Below are 16,922 nucleotides of genomic sequence, written 5' to 3' on the forward strand. Positions count from 1 at the left end.
ACATACTACATCTATATGCTCCACTGTAAATCTGTGCGTGTGTGTTTCATATGAGAGGTGTGCATGCACATACTACATCTATATGCTCCACTGTAAATCTGTGCGTGTGTGTTTCATATGAGAGGTGTGCATGCACATACTACATCTATATGCTCCACTGTAAATCTGTGCGTGTGTGTTTCATATGAGAGGTGTGCATGCACATACTACATCTATATGCTCCACTGTAAATCTGTGCGTGTGTGTTTCATATGAGAGGTGTGCATGCACATACTACATCTATATGCTCCACTGTAAATCTGTGCGTGTGTGTTTCATATGAGAGGTGTGCATGCACATACTACGTCTATATGCTCCACTGTAAATCTGTGCGTGTGTGTGGCCAACGGTCATCTGCCTGTGCACGTGTGAATGTGCGTGTGTGGGTGTGTCACCTCATGCATTCTGTGTGCCAAATAATATGTCATTCAAAGAGAATGCCAACCCTCTCCACCCTTTCCTCTGTCCACAGCACCCCACCTCTACTCCTCCCTCTGCCGCTGCCTCCCCAAGTCTCCCAGCAACATAAACGGTAATCAAGACACAAACAAAAGCGACTTGTTCCGTACTAAAGGCAGATACCAAGATGCCAGCCACGAGTCATAACTTTTTCTGAAGAGTCTAAAAATAATTCATGTTTTACTTTAATTTATGGAAGGAATTTTTGTGGGACTAAAAGTAGGAAACTGTTCCCTTGGCTTGGGCTCAGAATATAGACTTCGCCATTAAACCCTCACACTGGACCGGAGACTGGAAAAGCTTGTCAAACATGGTGTCATTTGACATTCTCAAGTGGTGAATACCGGACGTTTTGTCCATTGACATGGTTTAAGAGTGGAAAATGTACTACATAATATGTCTAGCGCTTGAATTTATATCGTTGCTGAAGATAGTTTCCCTCCTGTCAAGGTTGGTCTGTATGAGACTATAGTAACATCCTAGTCAATAATATTGGTGGTGTCCGGGAAGTACAATTGACATGTTACTGATAGCTTGATTTTTTTTTTGCTGTACAAGTGCACTCTCAAAATGAAGTGTTACCGGCTAAGCTTAACTTCACAAAGATCTTAACCCATGGAATATCAGCAGTGTTTCAACCAATCAGATCTATTTGAAAAGGAAAAAGTATGTACAAATGTGTTATCTTAATTTGATCAATCTGTTGTCACACAGAATCTTCCTGCGCAGCAGGAAATACAAATTGTAGTGTATTCAAGGTTTTAAAAGGCTTCTAAAGGGTGTAATTTACACTTCAACATGTCATACTTTATTTGCCCTATTTAAAAATGTATCAAACCCTACAAAAATGTCCATTAATTATAATCCACATAATAATTTACATTTCCCGTTGCTGCAGGATTATTTTCCTGCTGTGAGAAGCAGGGTCAAATTAAGACTGCACATCTGTATCAACATACCAGGACACAGAGATTGTCTCATTCCCATTGGACACCGTACAACTCTTCTCCTCTGGATTGATCATGGTAGGTTGCAGCATAAGAGAGGCACTGGCATTGACAATAGGCCGCGCCCTGATAGAAGAATAGCAACCAATTGGAAGACGTGATATGATTACCTTAAACAAAAGCTTTGATTCCAATACAAAAATAATTGTGTAATTCAAAATTACACAAAGGTCACATATAAAACAATTATTTGAGATGAAGGTACATGCTTAATTAAAATACAAATACAAAAATGGGGTGTAATTGGTCAGCTAGCTAATTTGCATGTACAATGAGCCAATAATGTTCTGGTGAGAGGATATACCTGTACAGAACAGCCTTGTCAACCCCAAAAGCACCTACGATGAGATCTGTACAAAGATGACCCCAAGATTAACACTAATTCAAGAACAATGTGATGCCTTATGAAACAGGAAAAGGCGAAATAATTTAAAACAAAATTGGCAAATTGGACTAAACCACTTTCTCTTTTACCTGGGTAGCCATTATGATCCAGATCTTTATTTCCGCGGAGGGCGTAGCCAAAACTGGCGGGGAAGGTGCCAGAGGCCCATTGGCCAGCTAGAGTCTGAGTGGGCATGTCCATCAGTCCACTGGCATGTCCATTATAGATGAGGACCAATCCCTGTTGGTCGTCTCCTCCAAAGGGACAGCCGATGGCAATATCTACGTTAATCAACAGAGTTATGACACTTCAGGATAATGGTTTTATCCCCACTCCCTCTGCCCTGATTTTAGTTATGTTCTTTTCATGTTCTTGCATGAACGATTGAAATGTATCACATATTCTTATGTGCGGCCTTTAGGCATCAAATGGAGAAAACTAAGGAAAGGCACTACCTGAACCTGTCCAATATCAAATCCACATTTTCGTTTTTCCATTGCAAAATGTTTTGCTACAGTGTTCATTAATGAACATGACCCAAGCTTTTCCAGAGTTCTCACCGTTGAAGCCATCCTGGTTGAGATCTCCCAGTGGGGCCAGCGAGCTGCCAAACCTCCCGAAGGCCTGGGTCCCCCCCAGGTGGGGCAGCCTGGGTTCAAACAGCAAGGGTCGCCGCTGCAGGTACACATAGACACGGCCCACCTCCTCCCAACGCAGTCCGTCGGAACCCCTCTGCATGAACATGGGAGCTCCCACCACAAGGTCTTCCATCCTGGGGAAGAGAGAGGAGAGAGGAAGAGATAATGTGTCATTCAGTCAGCTGTTCATAAAAATATATATAGCATCGTCCAGGTTTGGCCAGGGTAGGCCATCATTGTAAATAAGAATTTGATCTTAACTGACTTGCCTAGTTAAATAAAGGTACAATTTAAAAAAATATATATATATTTTACGGTTATGAAGGTTATTTTATTGTCACGACGGTCTTCATCCAAAACCGTCGGTAACACGGTTATATGGTAATTGTGACAGCCCTAGAGAGGAGAGATAAATAACTCCAGATAGTTGAACTTTACTTCTCCTGATTTACAATGGACTAGTACTTTAGGTCAAATCAAGGCCTCTAAAGTTGAGCTAGCGTGCATTAGTGTAGTAAGTGTGATGTCCTGAGTTTCCTGACTATGAGTCTAATAGGATAGAAGAAGCGGAATTGGCCAATAGAGAACCTTGAAAGCAGGAGAAAGGAAGTGCAGTAGCTACTGTATGACAAGGAATTTTCATGACACACGACAGAGGGAAATTCATGACCATGGGATCTTCTGAAATACTGTATTTCACCTCCTTGCTCTCCATCTCTCTCTCTCTCCTTTCTCCCTTGTTAGCATACATTGTCTGTCCAAATCTTGCCTTACCTGCCTTCTTTTTGCACACTTTGTCTTTCTCTCTTTATCGCTCGCCCTATTTTTCTTTCTCTCTCTTTCCCTCTTTCCATCGCTCCCTCCTTCTCTCCACGCTAGCTCACTCACCCGTCGTTGTTGATGTCCGTGGCTGCCACTGCGTAGCCGAAATAGGACCCCATCTGGAAGACATTAAAGCAGACAGAGTTAGCGTGTAATCACACCGGGGGGCATAGTATCACTCTTTCTCTCTCTCTCTCTCTCTCTCTCTCTCTCTCTCTTCTCTCTCTCTCTCTCTACTTCTCTTTCTTATATCCCCTCGCCCTAGAAGCCTTCCTCTTCAATCAGGCACCCCAAATCCATCCCCCTCTTTCCTCTCTGTTTTCTCTAAGCTCAGTGCCAGAGCTTCTGTACGTTACATGAGAGGTAGAAGGAGGTAGGCATTCGGAGGAGGTGGGGGACTCAAGCTGCTATAGGCATCTCAGAGAGAGAGAGGGAGGATCGGTCACTCAGTGTCGTTATCTTTGACGATTCTATATTATGCCATAAATGATGGACTATTGTCAAGAGTTTTATATCACAGCTATTATCCCCTGGTGAATGACTTCACCAGACTAATCGACAATGTACAGTATGGTGGTCCTTCTATAAATCTGAGAGGTAGTGATGTTAGAGCTACTGTAGTGTAGCTACCGTAACCCAACACATAGCGTTGGATCTCTTGGCGTAATCGGCTAAGGTGTTGGGTTGACAGTCCCTGGACCTGGGTTGGATTCCCATTCTGAGCTACCCCCCGAATTCGCAGCAGTATACTCGAACCAGTATGATCAATTTCATGGTATGGCTACTTGTATAGAGACATGTAAATGTATGGCACGGAGACATTGTTTACACAGCTTTGTTTACACAGCTGAGTCCGACAGTGCAGTCCAAAGCACTCATGTGGAGACTAGTCAAACTAAAGAGACCGTCAAATCAAATCCAGCCAGGAGTTTATTTCAGATCGTTCTCACAATGCAATAAGCAGTTAGCAGTCCGTTAGCAGCTTACACAGAACGTATACATACAAAGCACACATATGCATGTACAATAGTAGCTGTCTTGTTCATCAGCCATGGAGAATTTAGAAGACTACATGAGTAACATGCAATAACACATGTCACATATTCAAAACAATCCAGCAATTTAGCCAATGAGGAATCCAAACCCTTTGGTACAATGGTGGCTTGGCATAAACAAGATGTAACACTGTGTGTGTGTGTGTGTGTGTGTGTGTGTTGTGTTGTGTTGTGTTGTGTTGTGTTGTGTTGTGTGTGTGTGTGTGTGTGTGTGTGTGTGTGTGTGTGTGTGTGTGTGTGTGTGTAACTACACTTGTGGAGACCAGTAAACAAACCAACATTTGACCAACTGGAAACATTTTGTTGATCCCCACATGGTCAAATGGTATTTCTAGGGGGTTAAGTTTAGAATTATGTTTAGGTTTAAGATTAGAAGCTAGGGTTAGTTTTAAGGTTAGGAGCTAGGGTTAGGGTTAAGGTTAGGTTTTGGGGTTAAGGTTAGAGTTAGGGTTTGGGGAAAATAGGATATTGAATGGGACTGAATTTTGTCTCCACAAGGTTAGTACAAGATGTACATGTGTGTGTGTGTACTTGGGTGTATGTGTGTCTACGTGTGTATGTGATTGCATGATTCACAAGGTATGGAACACATAGGGCTTTGTGGGCTCACCTCTGACCCAGGGATAAAGCGTTATCTCCTGGGGGCAAATTCCTTCAGCCCCCCCTATATATACCCACATATGAAAATAGAGGCGCCAAAAGTCCAGTACAGCCTAGCCCCCTTGCTGTTAAGCAGATTTGCACCAACCTGTTCTCCGGTTAGGTTCAGCATAGATTTCAGGTCTGTTCCATTGAGTATGGACACCTGCATTGAGAGAGTTTAGAAAAAACCTTCAGTTATCAACCATGATTGTAGGAGAAATTAAAATGACATGAAAATGAATGAAAATAACATGCAATAATACTGTTGGTTGTAACTAGGGCTGTGGCGGTCATTCAATTTTGGCAGCCGGTGATTGTAAGCAAATAACTGCCGATCTCACTGTAATTTACCTTTAATTAACATAAACACATTTAGCATCTCCTGTATTCCATGCATAGCCTACAAGCCACTGATGCAGACCTTTGGAACATCTACATTTTAAAAAGTCTAATAAATCAATATAATAGTTTAAGAGTTTTACTTCCGGGTTGGAGCGAGCGGTCGCATCTGCACTCGGTCCGCAGGTAGTATTACATTTCATTATAGTACAACGGTTTGATTTGTCTAATCTTAGCAATTTTTCTTCTTAGCTAGCTACATAGCCGTCTTTGTATCATAGATAATTGCGTAATTATCGTATTTCTTCGTCCTAACGCAGTCTACACCGTTAGCTAGCTAACGTCTACCGTTAGCTAGTCCACCGTCTACCGATTAGCAGCACAACTTACACTCAACTGAACGACTTGATTAGTGTAGTGTTAGCTAGCTACATAGTTGTCTTTGCTGTCTTCATATCCAAAATAATTGTGTAGTTTAGAGTGTGTAGTTTTAGAGTGATTATCTTAATTTACCGAGGTTAGCTAGCCAGCTATTTGTCGTCCTTAACGTAACAGAACTTCCGCACTCAACAATCCGGTCGCATTTCGCTTCGCTCCACAGGTAGTATCACATTTTTCATTTCATTACAGTACAGCGGCTTGATTTGTTTGATCGTAGCTAGCTACATAGCTAGCTACATAGCCGTCTTTGTATCAAAGATAATTGTGTAGTCTTGAGCGATTTCCTAGGTTAGCTAGCCAGCTATTGTCGTTCTTTTAACGCAACGTAACGAAAATCAACACTGCTTGCTAGCCAGCTAGCCCCGAATTGTCATTTGCATTAGCGTAGCCTCTTGTGTAGCCTGTCAACTATGTGTCTGTCTATCCCTGTTCTCTCCTCTCTGCACAGACCATACAAACGCTCCACACCGCGTGGCCGCGGCCACCCTAATCTGGTGGTCCCAGCGCGCACGACCCACGTGGAGTTCCAGGTCTCCGGTAGCCTCTGGAACTGCCGATCTGCGGCCAACAAGGCAGAGTTCATCTCAGCCTATGCCTCCCTCCAGTCCCTCGACTTCTTGGCACTGACGGAAACATGGATCACCACAGATAACACTGCTACTCCTACTGCTCTCTCTTCGTCCGCCCACGTGTTCTCGCACACCCCGAGAGCTTCTGGTCAGCGGGGTGGTGGCACCGGGATCCTCATCTCTCCCAAGTGGTCATTCTCTCTTTCTCCCCTTACCCATCTGTCTATCGCCTCCTTTGAATTCCATGCTGTCACAGTTACCAGCCCTTTCAAGCTTAACATCCTTATCATTTATCGCCCTCCAGGTTCCCTCGGAGAGTTCATCAATGAGCTTGATGCCTTGATAAGCTCCTTTCCTGAGGACGGCTCACCTCTCACAGTTCTGGGCGACTTTAACCTCCCCACGTCTACCTTTGACTCATTCCTCTCTGCCTCCTTCTTTCCACTCCTCTCCTCTTTTGACCTCACCCTCTCACCTTCCCCCTACTCACAAGGCAGGAAATACGCTCGACCTCATCTTTACTAGATGCTGTTCTTCCACTAACCTCATTGCAACTCCCTCCAAGTCTCCGACCACTACCTTGTATCCTTTTCCCTCTCGCTCTCATCCAACACTTCCCACACTGCCCCTACTCGGATGGTATCGCGCCGTCCCAACCTTCGCTCTCTCTCCCCCCACTACTCTCTCCTCTTCCATCCTATCATCTCTTCCCTCTTGCTCAAACCTTCTCCAACCTATCTCCTGATTCTGCCTCCTCAACCCTCCTCTCCTCCCTTTCTGCATCCTTTGACTCTCTATGTCCCTATCCTCCAGGCCGGCTCGGTCCTCCCCTCCCGCTCCGTGGCTCGACGACTCATTGCGAGCTCACAGAACAGGGCTCCGGGCAGCCGAGCGGAAATGGAGGAAAACTCACCTCCCTGCGGACCTGACATCCTTTCACTCCCTCCTCTCTACATTTTCCTCTTCTCTCTCTGCTGCTAAAGCCACTTTCTACCACTCTAAATTCCAAGCATCTGCCTCTAACCCTAGGAAGCTCTTTGCAACCTTCTCCTCCCTCCTGAATCCTCCTCCCCCTCCCCCTCCTCCCTCTCTGCAGATGACTTCGTCAACCATTTTGAAAAGAAGGTCGACGACATCCGATCCTCGTTTGCTAAGTCAAACGACACCGCTGGTTCTGCTCACACTGCCCTACCCTATGCTCTGACCTCTTTCTACCCCCTCTCTCAGATGAAATCTCGCGTCTTGTGACGACCGGCCGCCCAACAACCTGCCCGCTTGACCCTATCCCCTCCTCTCTTCTCCAGACCATTTCCGGAGACCTTCTCCCTTACCTCACCTCGCTCATCAACTCATCCCTGACCGCTGGCTCGTCCCTTCCGTCTTCAAGAGAGCGAGAGTTGCACCCCTTCTGAAAAAACCTACACTCGATCCCTCCGATGTCAACAACTACAGACCAGTATCCCTTCTTTCTTTTCTCTCCAAAACTCTTGAACGTGCCGTCCTTGGCCAGCTCTCCCGCTATCTCTCTCAGAATGACCTTCTTGATCCAAATCAGTCAGGTTTCAAGACTAGTCATTCAACTGAGACTGCTCTTCTCTGTATCACGGAGGCGCTCCGCACTGCTAAAGCTAACTCTCTCTCCTCTGCTCTCATCCTTCTAGACCTATCGGCTGCCTTCGATACTGTGAACCATCAGATCCTCCTCTCCACCCTCTCCGAGTTGGGCATCTCCGGCGCGGCCCACGCTTGGATTGCGTCCTACCTGACAGGTCGCTCCTACCAGGTGGCGTGGCGAGAATCCGTCTCCACACCACGTGCTCTCACCACTGGTGTCCCCCAGGGCTCTGTTCTAGGCCCTCTCCTATTCTCGCTATACACCAAGTCACTTGGCTCTGTCATAACCTCACATGGTCTCTCCTATCATTGCTATGCAGACGACACACAATTAATCTTCTCCTTTCCCCCTTCTGATGATCAGGTGGCGAATCGCATCTCTGCATGTCCGGCAGACATATCAGTGTGGATGACGGATCACCACCTCAAGCTGAACCTCGGCAAGACGGAGCTGCTCTCACTCCCGGGGAAGGACTGCCCGTTCCATGATCTCGCCATCACGGTTGACAACTCCATTGTGTCCTCCTCCCAGAGCGCTAAGAACCTTGGCGTGATCCTGGACAACACCCTGTCGTTCTCAACTAACATCAAGGCGGTGGCCCGTTCCTGTAGGTTCATGCTCTACAACATCCGCAGAGTACGACCCTGCCTCACACAGGAAGCGGCGCAGGTCCTAATCCAGGCACTCGTCATCTCCCGTCTGGATTACTGCAACTCGCTGTTGGCTGGGCTCCCTGCCTGTGCCATTAAACCCCTACAACTCATCCAGAACGCCGCAGCCCGTCTGGTGTTCAACCTTCCCAAGTTCTCTCATGTCACCCCGCTCCTCCGCTCTCTCCACTGGCTTCCAGTTGAAGCTCGCATCCGCTACAAGACCATGGTGCTTGCCTACGGAGCTGTGAGGGGAACGGCACCTCAGTACCTCCAGGCTCTGATCAGGCCCTACACCCAAACAAGGGCACTGCGTTCATCCACCTCTGGCCTGCTCGCCTCCCTACCACTGAGGAAGTACAGTTCCCGCTCAGCCCAGTCAAAACTGTTCGCTGCTCTGGCCCCCCAATGGTGGAACAAACTCCCTCACGACGCCAGGACAGCGGAGTCAATCACCACCTTCCGGAGACACCTGAAACCCCACCTCTTTAAGGAATACCTAGGATAGGATAAAGTAATCCCTCTCACCCCCCTTAAAAGATTTAGATGCACTACTGTTCCACTGGATGTCATAAGGTGAATGCACCAATTTGTAAGTCGCTCTGGATAAGAGCGTCTGCTAAATGACTTAAATGTAAATGTAAATGTAATGTAATATAGCCTACACCATCACAATAAATCCATTATTTATTTGAGACAGGTCTAAAGAAACATGATATGAAAAAAATGTAGTCTATTTCATAAGAACAGAATAGCATATTCTGCATTGTCCATATTTTAGGCGCTGATCTGACTATGCCATATGGCTGTGGGCTACACTAGTTAATTTAGTAGACAAGATTTGCTTAGAATTCCGTGGAATTATTTTATAGTATGAAGAATACAATTGAACATAGCTGAATAAAATAGAAAGGATCTTTTCTAGAAATGATTTAAGGGAGTGCTCACATGCTTCTATTCTGTGTTGAGCGGTTAACAAAGAAACAGCTACTCCTATATGCTAATTTAGAGTTATTTATGTAACTTTAGTTGTGATACCAATATTGGGCTCTATGTTAAGATTTTAATACATTCTAAGGCTGCATGATGGGACTCAAATGATGATTTGAAAAAAGTTGCATGAAAGGCATGAGCTCTGCTTTGTTTTTTTTGCACAGGCTGTACACACTTGATAATGCACTTGATAATGCTTCGAATTTTCCGGCTGCATCCCCTTTGTGTGGCCATAATCCCCCTAAAAAAAGATATGCCTTTTGAGGTCAGTGGCCGTTATGCCCTTGGGCTGAATATAATAATTATAATTCCCTTCCCCCCACTGCGTGCCGAAGCACCTCTCACTCACATGGCTCTCAATCAAGTGATCGGGTCTTTCTCACAGGCTACAAGTGAAGACAGACACATCTGGGACGCAACTGCGCGCGTCCTTCTCCAATTCCGAGGCTCATATTGAAGATATTGGAAGAACTGTCCACATTTACTATTTGTCAGCCAACAAGACGAGTAGGCCTAACGAAGAGCAAAAGCACTAGCCTATGTACATAGTACAAAAGTTTACCTATTCTATTCTGTGCGAGAAATACATATTCCAAGCATAGTCCAGGACAGTTGTGGGATGAGATACATCCCAAATTAATACAATGACTAGCATAAAAAAACTGTTTTAAGCAATGCGCCTGATGCAACAGGTTAAAACGTTTAGCTTAAAATGTTGATAAACTATTAGGCTATTTCTTCACATTATAAGTGCATCAATGCGCACACGGCAGTAGGCTGGCTATAAGCGCGAATGTTCCATTAGCAGAAAAATACCAATCTCAAAAGTGACCACAAATTTGATTTTATTATAAAGGTGCATTTTGATGGCAAAAATGATCTTCCCCAAACTTGAAACTCACGTGCTGCATATGTATGCCAGTTCGGCTCTACAACCATTGTAAAACGGATTAATGTGCTTCATTTTAAGAAGTTATTTGGCCACTTTAGTCGTGATACAAACCTTATCAAAACATATAGGGCTATGGGCTAGGCTACATGAGGTGTGGGACTATGATTTGAAAAAGTTGGGAAAAAAGCATACGCTGTTTCCTTTATGCTCGGCATCATAAGTGATAATATATCATTCACAAGAGATAGGCTAATATTGTCACCCATCACACTATTCTTGATTTAATCGCGTCTTTACATATTTTAAATAATATAAGTGTGAAATTTGTTTTGATTTAGAATGGACCATTATCATGCACCTGTATCGAAACAGGGGCAGGGGAAAAAAGACCTATGCACTTAAATAGCGAATGGAAGATGCTTTTCTCCGTGGTTTATTTTCATGCCAGCCAGGTAGGCTATACTACTGTTTTAAAAAGAAGCAATGTGCTTAATATTAGGTAGGTTGAGAAATAAGTATAGTAGGCCTTGCCTATAGAAAGCTGATGGGATCCTCCTCTTTTTAATAGAGCCCATCACTCTGTTTTCTTACTTAATTGCATAGCCTATAGAAATGTTGCGCAATATAAGCTCATGGGCTCTCATGAAATGTTTGATTCGATTTTCGATTACATTTACTTTGATGTCAGAGTGATTAGAGGAGTGAGGAGTAGAGTGTGGAGTACCAGGCAGTTAGCAAGTTTGGTAGGCTACTAATGACCATTAGCCTCATCAGAGCTTGGAGAAGCCTAAATACCGTGACTCAACGGTAACATGGATTTTGACTGCCTTCTTGACTCGTGGCGGCTAGTGTGGGGGTAATACGGACACCGCAACAGCCCTAGTTGTAACACATGCATTTATGAATATGTATGCACATCATTCTTGTATAAGAACATCTTTCTTTCACTTCCAGAAGTATTACAATGTTATTGATTACAGCATTGCTGCGGTTAGAGCTTGCAAGAAAGGAATTTCACTGTACTTGTGCATGTGACATTGAAACATGAAACCTTTCCCGTTTTATATACTGGCGTTCTCTCACCCCCTCTTCTTCTTCACAGTAACATTCCTCTATGTCATCCTTAGGTCTTCCCTATGTCACCCCTCATTACCTTTCATCTAGAATGAATGATGAAATATGTATAAAATATGTGAGGACTCCTTACTAAACCATACAACATGAGTCCCTTGGGGACTCCCGTGACGAAATCTGCAAAGACAGAAAATGAGAAAGAGAGAAAGGAAGTTCAAGAGTTGAGGTCAAGCTAGGGCTAGGACTCCAGGCACTTCCAAATATGAACAACCAAGGGGTTAAAACATTGCTGATCATAAGCAGTGTTTCAAATATGAAAAGTAGAGGTTTGCTTGTTGCAGGTCTATGCCAATCATTTCATTCAGTCTTAAAAAGCTCAATGAACTGAGGTGATACGGCCAAGCACACCGTGAAAGTTTCTCATTTATTTTCAAATAAGCAGAACATCTTCATGTTGTAGCCTTGAGTGAGCTACTTAAGTACAGTAGACTCCAATGTCATGTAATTAGTAGGTTATTACATTGTGCTCTGATATTCTTCGGATATACTTGTGTGCTCTAATGACTAAAGCTCTAATGATTAGAGCACACGAGTATATTAGTGCATAGGGGACTTTAGATGGGCTTCCGACAATTAGACAGAATTATGGGGTAAGCAAACCCTAAGCCCAATCATGCGCAAGCCAGTCAGTTGGCGCCGTAAATATGACCCTCACCTTCGATATTATCTCCACTGAACTCCCCACCGGCCACAGAGTAACCTGGAGAGAGAGAGAAAGAGATACAGACAGACAGAGACAGAGAAACAGACAGAGAGAGGAGGAACAGGGAGCGAGAGAGAGAGAGAGGGGGAGAGAGAGAGAGAATGGGAGAAAAATGATGGGTCAATAAGAGGGAGTAGTGCAATGCGAAATCGGGTAAGGCAACTACTTGGTGCTCTGGTCAAAAGCAGTGCACTGTGAACTGAATAGGGTGTCATTTCAGACACAGCTTCTGTCTAACACCTATGAAGAAGTGGACCATGCTCACCCAGGTAACTGTCATCATAGCTCCCCTGCACCTGATGGGTCTGGATCTGCCCGGTAACAGAGAGCAGGAAGTAGGAAGGGTAGTAGGCCTTGACTATTTCCTTTGTGGTGGCTAAGATCAGCTGACCTGTGGGAAGGACGGATGGGGATAAGGGTCAGAGGTCAGGGGTGTGACTTTTGAACTTTGCCTTATGGGGTTTTAGCTGCAGTAAAATTACTGTTGAAGTTTGGCTCTGAGGATGGTCAAGGGCAGTGCTTCTCAAACCTCTCCTTGGTGACCCCCAGACATTTCACAATTTTGTTGTAGCCCTGAACTAGCGCTCCTGCTTTATCTAGTCAAGGGCTTGATGATTAGTTGACAAGTGGAATCAGGTGTGCTAGCTCTGGAATGGATGAAATACATGGAACGGCTGGGGGTCCCCGAGGAGAGGTTTGAGAACCACTGGTCTAGGGGGCAACTTCGCCACTTGGAAACCATATGTACGCGTCTGCGCAGGTTTCAATCCCGCTCTGTCGTTATGCTGACATAAATAATATCTCTCTCGTGTCTCTCTACACTGTATCTGTCTAATAATACTCTATCTAATAAAAAGGAAACGTTTGAAAGATTGGGAATTCCCAGCCTTTAAAGAAAAGGGGGGAAAACGAGTTGATGTATGGTTTTCTAGGCTAAACTGTATGCTATCTCTACGTCCTGTGGTTGAACCAATTCATATAAATCCACATATGGTCCCAATAGGATCCTATCATAAATCCAATAGTGCACTTACCTTGCCAGTAAAAGCTTCCTGGTCCTCCAAGAACAATCTTCCCATCCTGAAACAAACAGGAAAAACCACCACTCTGATGAGAACCTCAGGTATAAAGCAACCTTTTATCAAGAATATGTGTAAGGGGCTTTCAGATATAACTCCATTTGAAGTCTTATGTCGCTAAACGTACAGAATTCATACAGTGGGGTGTTCCAGAAAAGCAGGATCCTTCAGTTAGCCAGCTAATTTTGATAAGCAGTCAAATATATCTCATGATTTACTGTTTCGTTTAGAAAACTAAACTTGAATATAGGTTGTTGGCTGTCGAGTCAATTACTCCATGCTAATTTCAAGTATATATTTCTCAAAAGGATGAAGTTATATCAGAATTTCTGGGACAGTTAACTGGCTAACTCATTGATCCTGATTTCTGGAACAGCCTCCAAGACATAAGCCCCCACATAAAAAGTTCCCAAGATAATCGATTTTGAATTGTAATTGAATTGTTCCTTTTCCTCTTGAACATACCTTGGTGAAGTCAGCACTGAACCCGCCCTGACAGTAGCCCTGTCCGGCAGGACCATGTCTCTCTGAGATAAACGGAAGAGAAGCAGAACACATTGTCGAGTCACACTGAAAGGCTACTACCCAAATGGGCTAGCCAGAGCTGTATCATAACACGTGCACACACAAATCTCCCATTGACATCAGTGGTCAATTTACAAGGAAGTTGGAGTCAGGATTCAGCCCTCACACAACTCAAAGTCGTGGCTGCATGCCTTGGCACTACTTCATTCAATTGACTTCAGGTACAGTATCATTTGGATCAGGGTGTCATTTGCAGTACTGTACCTGTGCGACAGGGGGCGTACTCCACAAATGTCTTGAGGTTGTCCACGGAGAGGTAGCAAGTTCCTGTGACGTCAGAGAAGGGGGCGTCGTGTTCCGTTCTCCAGTAATACCTCGGGGCACAAGCCTTGGACACATTCAAGAGAAGGGTATAGGGGTCAGACAGGGTTGAAATTCAAAACAACACACAAGAAACTCAGATATCATCTGTCAGATGCATTGTCTTCTGTCAGATGGCGTCATTCTAAAACCACTGTTGTGCTATCTGATGGAAGACAATGCTGTCAGATGTTCACAGGCATCACTGACACACTATGAAAAGCTTTTCATGACTGGGGCTATGGTCGACTTGTGACAGTAGTCAAATAATAAACAATATCAAAATACACATAAAATCATAAAATCAATCAAGTCCGTATTGGCTTTCTGATGATCAATTCTAACGGGACAACTAGATTATGACCTAATTCTCTCTATCCCACAGAACCTAGTATCTTACCAGGACAGTGTTGCCATGGGAACGCACTGTCGCCCCAAACCACTGATGGGACTTGAACTCCACCTGGACGTCGACGTCGTTGACATGGAAACGGCGATCTCCTGGAAGATGCCAAAGAAATGCACATTTACATTTATAATACAATACTTCTATGAATTTAATAGCCTAAAGCAGGGATGGGCGACATTGATGGGTTGGGGGCAACAAACATTTTTAACTCATCATGAGGGGCCACAGTGGCTTGAAAACAGTGCATGATAACTTAGTGCACACAAAATGTACCAAATAAAAATATAAAGTTTAAATTGTTTCCATCGCATTTTCAACTTTACCGAGAGTTTTGTCACAAAAATAGTTACGTTAAATAGCAAATGTCCCTATTCTGGTCTTGGCACCTGTGCTCTAGCCAATAGCTCGCAGACACAGTGCGGGTGGACAGTTTGTGTTGTCTAGTCTACATGTTGAGATTATTATGGATAAGAGCGAGAATAGTTTTATTTGTCAAATGGCAGTCAAGCATCGATCATCGTGTCACCAGAAAAGGACCCTCAATATTTCTTGGAAAGCAGCATCAAGCTCATCACTGTGCACATTCATCACCCTGCGAAGTTCTTAACTTATTTCATCTGTATCCTAATAAACTGCATGGTTTATCGAGTCATAGTGGAAGGACCACACACCATATCATAGCGTGACTCCTTATTTGAGAGCAAAACTTCCAAACAACCATAGTGATGTCTACTGTAACTATGTCTCAACATGATCCCCCATGTCATCCCTGTTTGATGTTCCTGTCACATGTTAGATGGTTCCATGTGTGTCCTTGGGTTTTTAAGCGTTGCTGTTTTTATAACCTCCGTCTCCGAGCCTCAACTCTTAATCCATCCACCATGCTATTGGCAAACATCAAACTGTTCAGCAGGACTTGGAACGCGTTTTTACTCTAATCTAAACATTTGTCCTTCGTAGTCTGGTCCCGGTTTTATGAAGGCGTGGGGGGGGGGGGGGGGGGTAAAGCAGTCTCCTGTGACAGACAAAAACATTGAGCAGCTGGCTTTGAGAAAGTACACCCAAAATATCTGGGTGGTAACATTAGGTCAAACTTACAGCATATATTAGTAATGTTGAGAGAGAATGAACACGAATGAGGACAAGCCTTGCTATGAACACCCTTAAATGTTCCTTAAAGGGATAGTTCACCCAAATTCATGAAAAAAAGCATGTGTCCTCAACTGCAGAGAGTCAATCTATAACGACACAGGACAAGAGCCAAATGCAGACACAGGAGGCAGATGGTTCGAGTCTCTGAGGCAGGCAGAAGTTCGTACACCAGGTCAGAGTCAGATGGGTACAGGACGACAGGCAGGCTCGAGGTTCGGGCAGGCAGAATCGTATGGCAGGCGGGCTCAGGGCAGCCAGAAAAGGTCGGAACCGGGAGGACTAGAAAACCAGGACTAGGCAATCAGGAGTACGGAAAACTACGCTGGTAGGCTTGACAAGACAAGACAAACTGGCAACAAACAAACAGAAACCACCGGTATAAATACACAGGGGATAATGGGAACAAATGGGAGACACCTGGTGGGGGATGGAGACAAGCACAAGACACGTGAAACAGATCAGGTTGTGAAACAATCCTGGCCAATAGACTACTTACAAGGTAAGAAAAATCTGAACAAATGTAGAAATGTGGATGAACCATTCCTTTAATGCAGTAGACTTGGATGTGTGGTTTGATTTATTTGTCTGACTCATGGACTTGACAGGTGACATTAACCTTCCCTAACCACTGCAATGCCCTATGTCTGTCTGTCTGGCTGGCTGCTGGAGTCTGTACACACTATGCCTTTTGAACCCAGAGACCTGCATGGGAAAAGCTGCACTGCACAAAATCGGGAAAGGAAGTGCCTGGGGCAGTGTGTGTGTGTGTGTGTCTACTGTACCTGTACTGTCTGTGCAAAACGGCTGTCAGCTAATTTCCTGAATTCACATATCACATCAGCTGTGCCTTCAATTTGGAGAGTGTACATATTAGGGGGTGTGTGTGGGCATGACTGCATATGTAAGCCTGTGGATGTGTACATGTTTGTGTACATAGTTTGTGTTCGTAAGCAGTGCATGTGTCTATATTTGTGTACTTATAAAGAGTTTAGGTACACGGGAATGCGTGCATCC

The 16,922-nt window shown here is 44.4% G+C and overlaps 1 protein-coding gene across 2 annotated transcripts in view; it reads right to left on the reverse strand.

Annotated features, from left to right (window-relative positions):
- The window catches only part of LOC115142799 (integrin alpha-5-like), a 56,676-nt gene that overhangs the window by 17,700 nt on the left and 22,054 nt on the right, over nucleotides 1-16,922 (reverse strand). For both annotated transcript variants that reach the window (XM_029682550.2, XM_065001637.1), the window contains exons 3-15: nucleotides 14,748-14,848; nucleotides 14,252-14,375; nucleotides 13,928-13,989; nucleotides 13,418-13,463; nucleotides 12,649-12,774; nucleotides 12,336-12,380; nucleotides 11,754-11,797; nucleotides 5,154-5,210; nucleotides 3,417-3,469; nucleotides 2,451-2,662; nucleotides 1,980-2,171; nucleotides 1,810-1,855; nucleotides 1,458-1,571 (exon numbers count right to left, since the gene is read on the reverse strand). In XM_029682550.2, the coding sequence (XP_029538410.2) occupies nucleotides 1,458-1,571; nucleotides 1,810-1,855; nucleotides 1,980-2,171; nucleotides 2,451-2,662; nucleotides 3,417-3,469; nucleotides 5,154-5,210; nucleotides 11,754-11,797; nucleotides 12,336-12,380; nucleotides 12,649-12,774; nucleotides 13,418-13,463; nucleotides 13,928-13,989; nucleotides 14,252-14,375; nucleotides 14,748-14,848 (1,222 nt within the window). The remainder of the gene's footprint in view (nucleotides 1-1,457; nucleotides 1,572-1,809; nucleotides 1,856-1,979; nucleotides 2,172-2,450; nucleotides 2,663-3,416; nucleotides 3,470-5,153; nucleotides 5,211-11,753; nucleotides 11,798-12,335; nucleotides 12,381-12,648; nucleotides 12,775-13,417; nucleotides 13,464-13,927; nucleotides 13,990-14,251; nucleotides 14,376-14,747; nucleotides 14,849-16,922) is intronic.

This window comes from Oncorhynchus nerka, linkage group LG15 (genome assembly GCF_034236695.1).
Source record: "Oncorhynchus nerka isolate Pitt River linkage group LG15, Oner_Uvic_2.0, whole genome shotgun sequence".
In the NCBI taxonomy this organism is placed as follows: Eukaryota; Metazoa; Chordata; class Actinopteri; order Salmoniformes; family Salmonidae; genus Oncorhynchus; species Oncorhynchus nerka.